Source organism: Triticum aestivum, chromosome 5B, assembly GCF_018294505.1.
Source record: "Triticum aestivum cultivar Chinese Spring chromosome 5B, IWGSC CS RefSeq v2.1, whole genome shotgun sequence".
Lineage (NCBI taxonomy): Eukaryota > Viridiplantae > Streptophyta > Magnoliopsida > Poales > Poaceae > Triticum > Triticum aestivum.
In genome coordinates, this window is record NC_057807.1 from 483,288,088 (window position 1) to 483,300,891 (window position 12,804).

The 12,804-nt window shown below is 46.1% G+C and overlaps 1 protein-coding gene and 1 long non-coding RNA gene across 2 annotated transcripts; both read right to left on the bottom strand.

Moving 5' to 3' along the window:
• Positions 1-65: 65 nt before the first annotated feature.
• Positions 66-2,173, bottom strand: LOC123116545 (heat shock 70 kDa protein BIP5-like). Its single transcript, XM_044537490.1, has one exon. It carries the CDS (start codon positions 2,171-2,173, stop codon positions 191-193), a length of 1,983 nt encoding a protein of 660 aa, XP_044393425.1. The 3' UTR covers positions 66-190.
• Positions 2,174-2,923: 750 nt separating this feature from the next.
• Positions 2,924-7,569, bottom strand: LOC123112676 (uncharacterized). Its single transcript, XR_006455638.1, has 3 exons — positions 6,828-7,569; positions 4,321-6,435; positions 2,924-3,265 (listed from the first exon to the last, which is right to left on the bottom strand). It is a non-coding gene; the product is annotated as an uncharacterized lncRNA (long non-coding RNA).
• Positions 7,570-12,804: the final 5,235 nt, after the last annotated feature.

Consider the following 12,804-nt stretch of genomic DNA (forward strand, 5'->3'; position numbering starts at 1 on the left):
TGAACTAGTGATTACTAAGCTATAAAAGAGGATTAATTACATCACAAGTTTATATTACAGGAAGTTTCTCGAAAAAAATATATTACAGGATGCAAAACAGATAAAAATAAAATTATAGTAATACAAAAGATCTAGCAAGCTCCCTCGCAAAAAATAAATACAAATAAAAAATCTAGCAAGCTGCCCATGCCTAGAGTTCATCATGATCGTCCTCTCCGGTGTTGTTATCATCCGGTGCACCTCCAGACCTCTGGTAGAGCGCCGAGATGACAGGGTTGCACACGTCTTCAAGCTCCCGGAGCTTCTCATCGTAGTCCTCCTTCTCCGCCTCCGGGTTGTCGTCGAGCCACTCGTTCACCTCCCTCACTGCATCCTGGACCTTCTCCTTTTCATCTCCTTCCATGGCGTCGGCCATCTTGCCGTCGAGCGTGTTCTTAATGTCGTACACGTATGTCTCGAGCTTGTTCCGGGCGTCGACCCGCTCCTTGACCTTGCGATCCTCCTCCATGAACTCCTCTGCCTCGCGCACCATCCGGTCAATCTCCTCCTGGCTATGCCGGCCGCCCTCGTTGGTGATGGTGATCTTCTCCGACTTGCCGGTGCCCTTGTCCGCCGCCTTCACGTGCAGGATGCCGTTCACGTCCACCTCGAACGTCACCTCGATCTGCGGTGCGCCCCTCGGAGCTGGTGGGATTCCAGAGAGATCAAACTTGCCGAGGAGCCTGTTGTCCTTGGTCATGCTCCTCTCGCCCTCGTACACCTTGATGGACACGGTGGTCTGCTTGTCCTGGTACGTCGTGAACACCTGTGTCTTCTTTGTCGGCACCACCGTGTTCCTCGGGATCAGCTTCGTCATCACACCGCCGACCGTCTCCAGGCCTAGTGTAAGCGGCGCGACATCGATCAGGATCATTTTCTTGGTGTTTTCGTCGACGTGTCCGCTCACGATGCTGGCCTGCACGGCGGCGCCGTACGCGACGGCCTCGTCCGGATTGACCCCCTTGTTGGGCTCCTTGCCGTTGAAGTAGTCCTTGAGGAGCTGCTGCACCTTGGGAATCCTGGTGCTGCCGCCGACGAGCACGATCTCGTCGATGTCAGCCTTGCTGAGCCCAGCGTCCGCCATGGCCTTCTTCACCGGCACCATCGTCTTCCGGAAAAGGTCGCTGTTGAGCTCCTCGAACCGTGCCCTGCTGAGCGGCTCCGAGAAGTCGACACCGTCGAAGAGCGATTCGATCTCAACGCGCACCTGGTGCTGGTTGCTGAGCGCACGCTTGGCGCGCTCGCACTCCCGGCGCAGTTTCCCCAGCGCGCGCAGGTCGCCGCTGATGTCCCTGCCGTGCTTCCGCTTGATCAGTTTGATGAAGTAGTCCATCAAGCGCTGGTCGAAGTCCTCGCCGCCGAGGTGAGTGTCGCCGTTGGTGGCCAGGACCTCGAACACGCCATTGTCGATGGACAGCACGCTGACATCAAAGGTGCCGCCGCCAAGGTCGAACACCAGGACGTTCTTCTCGGGCCCCTTCTCGTCGATGCCGTAGGCGATCGCTGCAGCGGTGGGCTCGTTGACGATGCGGAGGACGTTGAGCCCGGCGATGACGCCGGCATCCTTGGTGGCCTGGCGCTGCGCGTCGTTGAAGTAGGCCGGCACGGTGACCACGGCGTGCGTGACCTTCTCGCCGAGGTAGGCCTCGGCGGTCTCCTTCATCTTGGAGAGCACCATGGCGCTGACCTCCTCGGGGCTGAAGACGCGCACGTCGCCGTCCTTGACCCGCACCTGAATGTGCGGCTTGCCCTTGCGGTCGACGACGGAGTAGGCCAGCAGCTTGATGTCCCGCTGCACGACGGCGTCGTCGAAGTCCCGGCCGATGAGGCGCTTGGTGTCGTAGATGGTGCGCTCCGGGTTGGCGGCCGCCTGGTTCTTGGCGGCCTCGCCGATGAGCCGCTCGCCGCCGTCGGCGAAGGCGACCCAGGAGGGGGTGATCCGGTTGCCCTGGTCGTTGGCGATGATCTCGACGCGGCCGTTCCGGTAGACGCCGACGCACGAGTAGGTGGTGCCGAGGTCGATGCCGATCACGGTGCCCGTGTCGCCTCCCGTGGGCGCAGCGGAGGCGGCTGGCGTCACGAGAAGCAATGCCGCTACGAGCATAGCGAACATCCACATCGGCGCACGAGCCATCTCGACTGATTCGTTTTGCTTGGTTTGATTTGACTAGTAAACGTGCCCGTGCGTTGCAACGGATGAAACAAAATGACTTTACAATGCAAGAAAATCACTTGATTTTACAATTTCACATATATCTTTGTTTAATTACCCATCTTCCGTCTAACCCCAATGCCGGGGTAGGTGGCCAGAGAGGCTTGCTGCACGCACACACCTGACACAACCAAACCAATTCCTAGCAACGATCCACCACAGCCTCTCACCCGGCAACGCTGATGCCGCCTTGTGGTGCACCAGTGGATTGGTGTTTGCGCTTGTTACTTTAATTTCTAAAACCAAGCATGTGATGTTATCGACTTGTTGACGACCAAGTTGTAGGTGCTTGACATGAACTCGCCATGCCTTATAAGCTTGACATGTTGTTATAATTAGTCTAGTGTATAACTTGACATGAATATAAAAAATATACAAACTGAGGGAAATAATTGTCCTGCTAGGTCACTATATTGAAAAATGTTGGTCTTTACAACTCGTCATGCTTCAAACAATGATGTGCACAGCAAGACCACAATCCAACTCATAACCAACAAACACACTCATTCATACTGAATCCAACATAACCAGGAGAAACAGAGAGACAGAGGATTCAATGTTCAGATGCGAACATATTGACAAGCATTGTACATTCTTCGCCGAGTCCCCTATTTATGCCTTCTTCTCCTACCCAAAAAAGATGACGGTGCTTAGTTCTATTGGGTCAGCCCGGCGTCTTCCGGGCCTTGAAGTCAGCGTGGGCACGGGACGCCTCCGGCAGCGGGTGGATGTGCTTCACGCGGATGTGCAGCAGGTCAGTATGTCACACAGCAGGAGCAAGACAAAATGTACCTTAAATATGTGGTGAACCAGCATATGGACAGTCATCCCCTTCAGCACGATAGCAGCCGCTGTGTGATCAATCAAAGGCGTGATGGGAACCAACATTGGCTGAAATAATCTGTTCTTTGGCATAAGAGCCCATCGGCTTGCCTGCGTACGCCACAACATCCCCAATGTTCCTGCCAGTCAGCCCGGGCCCTATGGCGGTCACCACACCAACAACTTTCATACCTGTTGGTTGAACAGATCATTAAGCTAGACAATAATCTAACAGAAACACTAATAACAGTGCCCATTGATAGAAGCAAACAACCCGATGCCATATAGTGTCACAGGATAACACAACAGAACACCAATTCTTCTTTAAGCAATAAAATAAATTGGAACATTTGGTCTTATGTTCAGTGAGCAATGATCTCGAGAATCATGCTTCTGGGCATCTAAAAGAGCGGACAACCAAACTTATGGTGTATGTATCAACTGAAATGTTTGTGCGTGGTTTGAGACATCTTTGAACCGGTAACTGAGATAATGTTGGTTTGGTTGGCAACTGGCCCGGGATAGATACATTTTCTTCGGTTTCATCAGCAACAGCAAGCTATCATCAATCGATCTAGTGAAATAATTGCAAGGTTTTTCATCCATACTGTACAAACAGGGGATCTAGTGAAATCAATTGGGCAAAGTACAAACTACTTGGGAGAAAAACAATGATATGGCTGTATGAACTGTATGGATAATATGACTGTATTAGGAGAAAAACAATGATATCAAAACAACATTTTTTCCGCTAGATACATAACAGTGGAAGAACATCCAATTACTTCAGTGAACTACTTGGGAAGTAGTATTACTTTAGAGCTAGACATATTCAAGATGAAAGCATGTACACCAAAAAAATTTGTGACCAAAGCCAATAAAGCGTCAACATTTCGCGGATCCATGGACATAAGAACGTAGTGGACTGATATCCACACACCTAATAACTTCATGCCCTTTAGTGTGCCATTTGCAAGAAATTCAGTAAAAGGATTATAAAGAGAGCTTAGCCATTCCACCTCTAGACAGTACAATCAGATCTTTAGCTTAAGCTTATTAACTGAACTGCAAGAGTAAACACGACACTCATGATAACAAATGAACATGTCAACCTACTTGCCTCACGGTGTACCGTGTACACCAAAAGCCAAAGCTGGTGAATGAATAAAACCTACGGGCAGCTATGATCAGTGTCACTAAATTAAATAGTCCAAATATTTGTCGTAGGTCAAAGTGGCGTCCGAAACCTTTGAGAATCTGCAGTTCAGACTTGAGAATATAGAACGGCAAGACAGAGGTGCATGATACACCCAGGAAGATTTCGCTTCAGAGTTGCACCAAGGAAGAACTCAAAATAAAATCTGCACTTATATGGACAATATGACTATATTAGGAGAATAAAAATGTAGACACCGAACTATGGAGAAAAACTATCATGAGTAAATATCAAGAAGTATTTGTGCGGACAAATACGGTGGAATCATGTACAACAAACCAGGTTTGACTCAAATCAATTGCTTGGGTGTATCACTCTTGCATCTTTTCACTCTCCTTCTGCTCAAACATTAGCCTTACATATCTTCTCCAACCTAAATAAACAAAATTAGGAAATAGTTAGTCACTAACAATATTCAGAAAATTGACGGTAAAACAATCATGTTGATATGAAAAACACAAAATTGGACCGTAAGACAATAATACGCGTAGACTGGTCGGCGCCCATCATTACCGCTTCTTTCTTGGCGTCGCTGGACAGAAGCCCGTGTCGCTCGACCCACTGGTGTCGTTAGACATCGGCATTGTATCTCGCCATATCCCGCCTGGCATCTATATCCTCCCCACTCACGAATCAGTGGCAAAATCTGTGAGAGATGTTCTGCTAGACTGTAAGGGCTGAATTGGCTTATTTTAGTGAATTTGAACATTCTATGGGATGACACTCATGAATAATCACTGCCCATTAGGCCGTTACTGTCTGGTTGTTTGCTCGTGTGCTCATATTCAGTAATTTTAATTTACAAAATAGTCTATGTAAACTTGCCCTGCAATTTAACTGTTCAAGGAGGTGTTTGAGGATTTCTGATGCCAATATCTTTAGATGGTAACCGGCTATGCACTCCTCATTTTCACTTGGAGTCGACTTCTACTAAGTATATGAAAGTGCATTTGTTTCTTATGGCTTGTGTTCTTTCTTCTTTAGAGGGTCATGGACATGGTTTTCTTCGCTGAGGACGTCCATCGTTTAGCAAGGTATTGTTGTACAGAACAATAACATAAACTGAATTTGTTAACCCAGTTGGCAGCACAACAAAAAAGCTATCTTCACTCTCCTTTGGATATATATATCACATATTTAACAGTCTGGGGTCACGCTTCTTTATTATTTATACTATATAAAAATATCTAATCCTTTTCTTTACTCTTTATTATTGTGTGGGTCATATATGCTAAGTTGTTCTCTTCTGCTGCAGCGCAAGTGTGGATGGACATACATACAGTAATCTCATGTCTGGCTAACATATTTACTTTTGGCAAGAAAAGTGAATAACTGTGGAGAGAATGACTCTAAGGAGTCGATGAATAATGTCCGTAAGCTAGGCAACAAATAGAAATGGTAAAACGAATATAGAATAGTATCAGCATGGTTGGCCATCAATAGGATAGTAGTTTGCTCATATAGGAGAAGAAAAGGTAACTAAACATCACCAATTGGTATCAAAGAAAAACAAACAGGCCGATTAGATGAAACAGGAGACCAGCTTTAGAGCATTTGGTTCCAAAGCAGGCCACATTTGTGAAACAACCATAGTAGTGACAATTCAAATTAGAAGACTATAACAGAATGATGAGAGAAAGCACTTGTAAGGAATCTGCCGACCCTAGAGAGGAACAATTCCCTTGTAAAGCCTGGCATTATTAACCAATAAGTTAGAGCGCATAGGATAAGGGTAAGTAAAGCAAATCATGAAGTTGTTAAGATGGCTGGAGATTTACTTACCCAGCAGCACCCTCAGATTTGATGAACTTGGGAAGCCCATCACTCAACCCACAAGCAAATCCAGGTTGTGTCTGCACATGGACCTTGACAGTTTCAAAGGGGCATAGAGCGATATCAGAAATTACCTCAGCAGAAGCTGACCCTACAAGGTAAATTATAGGGTCATGTACTTCACGGCATTCTCAGGCCCAACCATATCTGAGTAGGTCTTCTTAAAGAACTTGTAGAACCCAAACTTGCAAGCCCCCTGAGCACTGTAACCAAGCAAGGTAGGCACCCATCCCCTGAAAAAAACCCTAGCTCCTTGCTCCTTTAGCAGAACGCTAAATCCAGATGAGATGCTCTTGTATTTCGCCGGGTCAATCTGAAACAATTGATAAAAATGTGTTAGGTCCAAAATACTTACATCAAACCTATCAACACTTTACCAGGTGCAGCTTAGAAGGTCCAAGATGGAGAGCAAACACATAGCAGTACATCTCAAATTCCATTATTCTCAACCAAGAAACCCTTTTCTTAGAAATCAGACTACATCCCATGAATAAATCACACCCATCTCAATTATCCATTTATACACAACACATGCATCAGCTAATCAACCCATATGAACTGCTTGCTTGTTTTATTTTATACAGTAGCTAATCCACCAAAAGAAGCTAAGGAACTCAGAAAAAAAGCACACAAGGAATCATTGCAGGAAGTTCTATGCCCTGGAAGCAACACAAGAACCAGGCACATAGCATGAAGAACCATTACCTGCAGGTGTATTTCTCAAACACGCACATTGGAAGAACCATCAGATGCAGGTAAATACAGCAAGCACGTACACATGAAGAGCAATCATGCCACAGGTACATCATTCTCGGGGAAAAGAGAAGGCCCACCCTTGGAGAGCTTCGTCGTCCTTTAGGGAGCAGCCGACCCCATTTAACCTCTTCGTGGATCAGGTCATGGCCATGGCAATGGCAGCTCGACGTGGATCTCGCCGTTGCCTTGGCCTCCCGTCTCACCTTCCTCCTCTCGCCATGCCGGAACTGGCGCGTTTGCCCCAGATTGAGCAAGCCCACGCAGGGGTGTTAGCTCGTGGCGTTGCTGCCCCAAATCGGGGAGGTGGAGGAGGAGCGGCTGGTGCTCCAGTTCGGCGACGGGAGGAGCCGTGAGGGGGAGAGAAAGGAATGCCCAGTGCGGGGGTGCCGAACGGTGGGAGGGTGCCTAGAGAAGGGAGGCCGGCATGGTGGGAGAAGACGGCGAGCGGGAGATGCACCGGCGAAGCCCTGCTCGAAACCCTAGCCATGGGGGCGGGGCTGCGAGCGGGCGATAGATGCCGGGAGCGGAGAATATAGCCGGAGGGGAGGGAGGCGCGGACTGTGGGGAGCTCGGGTACATGTTGCGCGGTGCCGGAGCTCGCCGGAAGCGGTCGGCGTGGGTGGTGGCGGCGGCGGCGAAGACTTCTGGGCGACAGGGAGAGGAGGCGAGTGCGAGCCCGAGCCCGTGTGTGTTTGGGTCTTTTTTTTTTCTTTACAAAAAGCGAAACGTTACCCACTTAGAAATAGGATTGCGGGTCAAATTCTCAGAAACGGAAGGACTTTTTTAAAAAACGCAAACGACGTACGACCAGAAGCGATTGCTGGTTTATTTATTAATATTATATATATATATATATATATATATATATATATATATATATATATATATATATATATATATATATATATTAGTAGGTAAAGAGGTAAAGATAAAGATAAAGAGGTAAAGATAAAGATAAAGATAAAGATTTGATTGATCTGTTTTGCTTTGCCGTCGTTCGTAGTATATATAGCGGCATAGCGTGCGTGCTGCAGGATGAATCGGAGGCGGTCTCCGACTCCGATCGTCGTGGGACGTCTGGACGCGTCCCTGCGGTGATCTCAGCCGTGCGTTTTGCTGATCTGACGGCTAAGAAGATGCCCTGACGTGTCGTATGCATGCTGACTGATCTCGGTAGGAAGAACGTCGATGTGTTTTGTTTTCGGCTTCCCTTCGTTTATGGGCCTTTCAGGGCCCTTTGTTCTGAGTGGGCCTCACGGGAGCTTTTTTTTATACGGAATATCTAACTGACGAATGTCAGGTATTTGATGATCTCGAGCGAACGCACCACTAACCCTGGGATCTTGCTCATGAATCTTGAAGCAGGGAGAGGTTCCACGCCAGCTACAGATTTCAGATCAAACTTGCCATATTTTTTAAGCTAATATGAATTCCTTTTTCACTTGAAATTTTCAACTGAAAAATCCAGAAAATTTCCAAAAAAGATTCCATATTTTTAAAAGAAAAAAATCATTAAAAATCCAAAAGGTTGCCATGCTTTTTTAGAGAACATGTTTCTAAAAGATTGCCATGCTTTTTTAGAGAACATGTTTCTAAAAGATTGCCATGTGCAAGTTATATTTGTTTATTGCCAAGTACCATTGTTTAGAGGGGGGATTTTCTAAACTTGCCACGTGCAATTATATTATAGGTAGCATGGCATTTTTGTGTAGGAACCATGCCATTTTTGTAGAAGCCATGGCATTTGATGTATATACCATGGCATTTTTATTTGTGAGAGCATGACATTTTTGTTATTAAGAGCATGGCATTTTTATTTTTAATGACCATGACATTTTCTTATTAAGAGCATGTCATTTAAGAAAAATTACATGTCATTTTTTGAATAGCACGACATTTTTTTAAGTAACATCACATTTTTTAATAGCATGCCATTTTTTAAAATAGCATGTCATTTTTGTTGTTAAGAGCATGGCATTTTTATTAAGAGCATGTCATTTTTTAAATAGCATGGCACTTTTTAAAAATAACATGTCATTTTTTATTAAGAGCGAGACACTTTTTAAATAGCGTGGCATTTTTTGTAGAGCATGAATTTTTTATTACAAAGAGCTTGGCATTTTCCCTATAAAGCATGTCATTTATTATTTTAAAGAGGATGGCATTTTTACTTATAAAGAGCATGTAATTTTGGTAGAGCATGGCAATTCTAGTTAGTACGAGTATGTCAATTTTTTTTATCATAAAGAGCATGCCTTTTTCTTTTATGAAGAGCATGGCATTTTTTAATCTATAGCATGGTAAATTTATTTCTTGTTTTCGGCAAAGAAAATATAGGCATTTTTCATATTTTTAGAGCATAGCAATTTGTAAATTTATGTTCTCTACCTTTTATGCATCATCATTTTTATTATTTTCTGATGGTATTAAAAAAATAATTCACTGGGCCTAGCTTTTCCCCCCGCGTACTATCTGGGCCAGCTGGGGGGTTGCGTTGGACCGTGGTCGAGCGAACGTTCCACATGGGGCAATTTAGTTTGCTGGAATGTACCTCCACCAGCGAACAAAACGTTCACTGGAGCCTGCCCTCTAGTTGATAGGCGCTACATATTTGGGTTCCTTTTTACGAACATCATAATAACCAACTGACGTTTGCTCGTTCCCATCCCAACGCGAGGCAATTTGGGACATTGACGACCGCGTGCTATTCTTACAACGACCTGCCCATTGTTGACCCCCACACAATGACGGCACCTCCTGGTTCTCCGCTTCTCATCACTAATAGACGCAACCCCGCACCACCTTACTCATTTCTATTCCTCTCTTGAGTTGGCTGATTACATCAATGGAGAGCAAGCCGCTATCGCCGGTGGAGCATCATGGAGGTCACTAAGAGGGCTACACTGTTGGGGATTGCCTAACAAGATGGTGGCCGGGAGGAGCTGTGTGGTGCTATTCCTCTCTTGAGCAGCAACTTGCTTGCTGTTCTTCTTGAAGTTCCCCTTCTTCTTTCCTTTGCCCTTTTTCTTGAAACTAGTGGTCTTGTTGACCATCAACACTTGATGCTCCTTTTTGATTTCTACCTCCGCAGCCTTTAGCATTGCGAAGAGCTCAGGAATTGTCTTGTTCATCCTTTCATATTATAGTTCATCACAAAGCTCTTGTAGCTTGGTGGCAGTGATTGGAGAATTCTGTCAATGACGCTATCATCCGGAAGATTAACTCCCAGTTGAATCAAGTGATTATTATACCCAGACATTTTGAGTATATGCTCACTGACAGAACTATTCTCCTCCATCTTGCAGCTGTAGAACTTATTGGAGACTTCATATCTCTCAATCCGGGCATTTGCTTGAAATATTAACTTCAACTCATGGAACATCTCATATGCTCCATGACGTTCAAAACGTCGTTGAAGGCCCGGTTCTAAGACGTAAAGCATGGCACACTGAACTATAGAGTAGTCATCAGCTTTGCTCTGCCAGACGTTCACAACATCTGGTGTTGCTCCTGCAGCAGGCCTGGCACCCAGCGGTGCTTCCAGGACGTAATTCTTCTGTGCAGCAATGAGGATAATCCTCAAGTTATGGACCCAGTCCGTGTAATTGCTACCATCATCTTTCAACTTTGTTTTCTCAAGGAACGCATTAAAATTCAATGGAACAACAGCACGAGCCATCTATCTACAAACAAACATACACAAGCAAAATACTATCAGGTACTAAGTTCATGATAAATTTAAGTTCAATTAATCATATTACTTAAGAAGTCCCACTTAGACAGACATCTCTCTAGTCATCTAAGTGATCACGTGATCCAAATCAACTAAACCATGTCCGATCATCACGTGAGATGGAGTAGTTTCAATGGTGAACATCACTATGTTGATCATATCTACTATATGATTCACGTTCGACCTTTCGGTCTCCGTGTTCCGAGGCCATATCTGTATATGCTAGGCTCGTCAAGTATGACCTGAGTATTCCGCGTGTGCAACTGTTTTGCACCCGTTGTATTTGAACGTAGAGCCTATCACACCCGATCATCACGTGGTGTCTCAGCACGAAGAACTTTCGCAACGGTGCATACTCAGGGAGAACACTTCTTGATTATTAAGTGAGAGATCATCTTAAAATGCTACCATCAATCAAAGCAAGATAAGATGCATAAATGATAAACATCACATGCAATCAATATAAGTGATATGATATGGCCATCATCATCTTGTGCTTGTGATCTCCATCTCTGAAGCACCATCGTGATCACCATCGTCACCGGCGCGACACCTTGATCTCCATCATTGTATCGTTGTCGTTTACGCCATCTATTGCTTCTACGACTATCGCTACCGCTTAGTGATAAAGTAAAGCAATTACAGGGCGTTTGCATTTCATACAATAAAGCGACAACCATATGGCTCCTGCCAGTTGCCGATAACTTCGATTACAAAACATGATCATCTCATACAATAAAATATAGCATCACGTCTTGGCCATATCACATCACAACATGCCCTGCAAAAACAAGTTAGACGTCCTCTACTTTGTTGTTGCAAGTTTTACGTGGCTGCTACGGGCTGAGCAAGAACCGTTCTTACCTACGCATCAAAACCACAACGATAGTTTGTCAAGTTGGTGCTATTTTAACCTTCGCAAGGACCGGGCGTAGCCACACTCGGTTCAACTAAAGTTGGAGAAACTGACACCCGCTAGTCACCTGTGTGCAAAGCACGGCGGTAAAACCAGTCTCGTGTAAGCGTACGCGTAATGTCGGTCTGGGCCGCTTCATCCAACAATACCGCCGAACCAAAGTATGACATGCTGGTAATCAGTATGACTTGTATCGCCCACAACTCACTTGTGTTCTACTCGTGCATATAACATCAACGCATAAAACCTAGGCTCGGATGCCACTGTTGGGTAACGTAGTAATTTAAAAAAAAATTCCTACGCACACGCAAGATCATGGTGATGGCATAGCAACAAGAGGGGAGAGTATTGTCTACGTACCCTCATAGACCGTTAAGCGGAAGCGTTATGACAACACGGTTGATGTAGTCGTACGTCTTCACGAATCGACCGATCCAAGCACCGAACGTACGGCACCTCCGCGTTCAGCACACGTTCAGCTCGATGACGTTCCCCGGGATCCAATCCAGCTAAGCGTCGGGGATGAGTTCCGTCAGCACGACGGCATGGTGACGATGATGATGTTCTACCGGCGCAGGGCTTCGCCTAAACTCCGCGACGATATGACCGAGGTGGAATATGGTGGAGGGGGGCACCGCACACGGCTAAGGAACGATCCGTAGATCAACTTGTGTGTCTATGGGGTGCCCCCTTCCCCCGTATATAAAGGGGGAGAGGAGGAGGGGGCCGGCCTAAGGGGAGGCGCGCCCTAGGAGGGGGAAACCTACTCCAAGTAGGTTTGCCCCCTCCCTTTCCTATTCCAAGAAGGAGGGGAAGGAAGGAGTGGGAGAGGGGGAAGGCAAGGGGGCGCCCCCCCTTCCTTGTCCTATTCGGACTCAAGGGGAGGGGGCGCGCCTCTTGCCCTGGCCGGCTCCTCTCTCTCTCCACTAGGGCCCATCACTTCCCGGGGGGGTTCCGTAACCCTCCGGTACTCCGGTTTTTCTCTGAAAACACCCGGAACACTTCCGGTGTCCGAATATAGTCATCCAATATATCAATCTTTATGTCTTGACCATTTCGAGACTCCTCGTCATGTCCGTGATCACATCCGGGACTCCGAACAACCTTCGGTACATCAAAACTTATAAACTCATAATAAAACTGTCATCGTAACGTTAAGCGTGCGGACCCTACGGGTTCGAGAACTATGTAGACATGACCTAGAACTATTCTCGGTCAATAACCAATAGCAGAACCTGGATGTTCATATTGGTTCCCACATATTCTACGAAGATCTT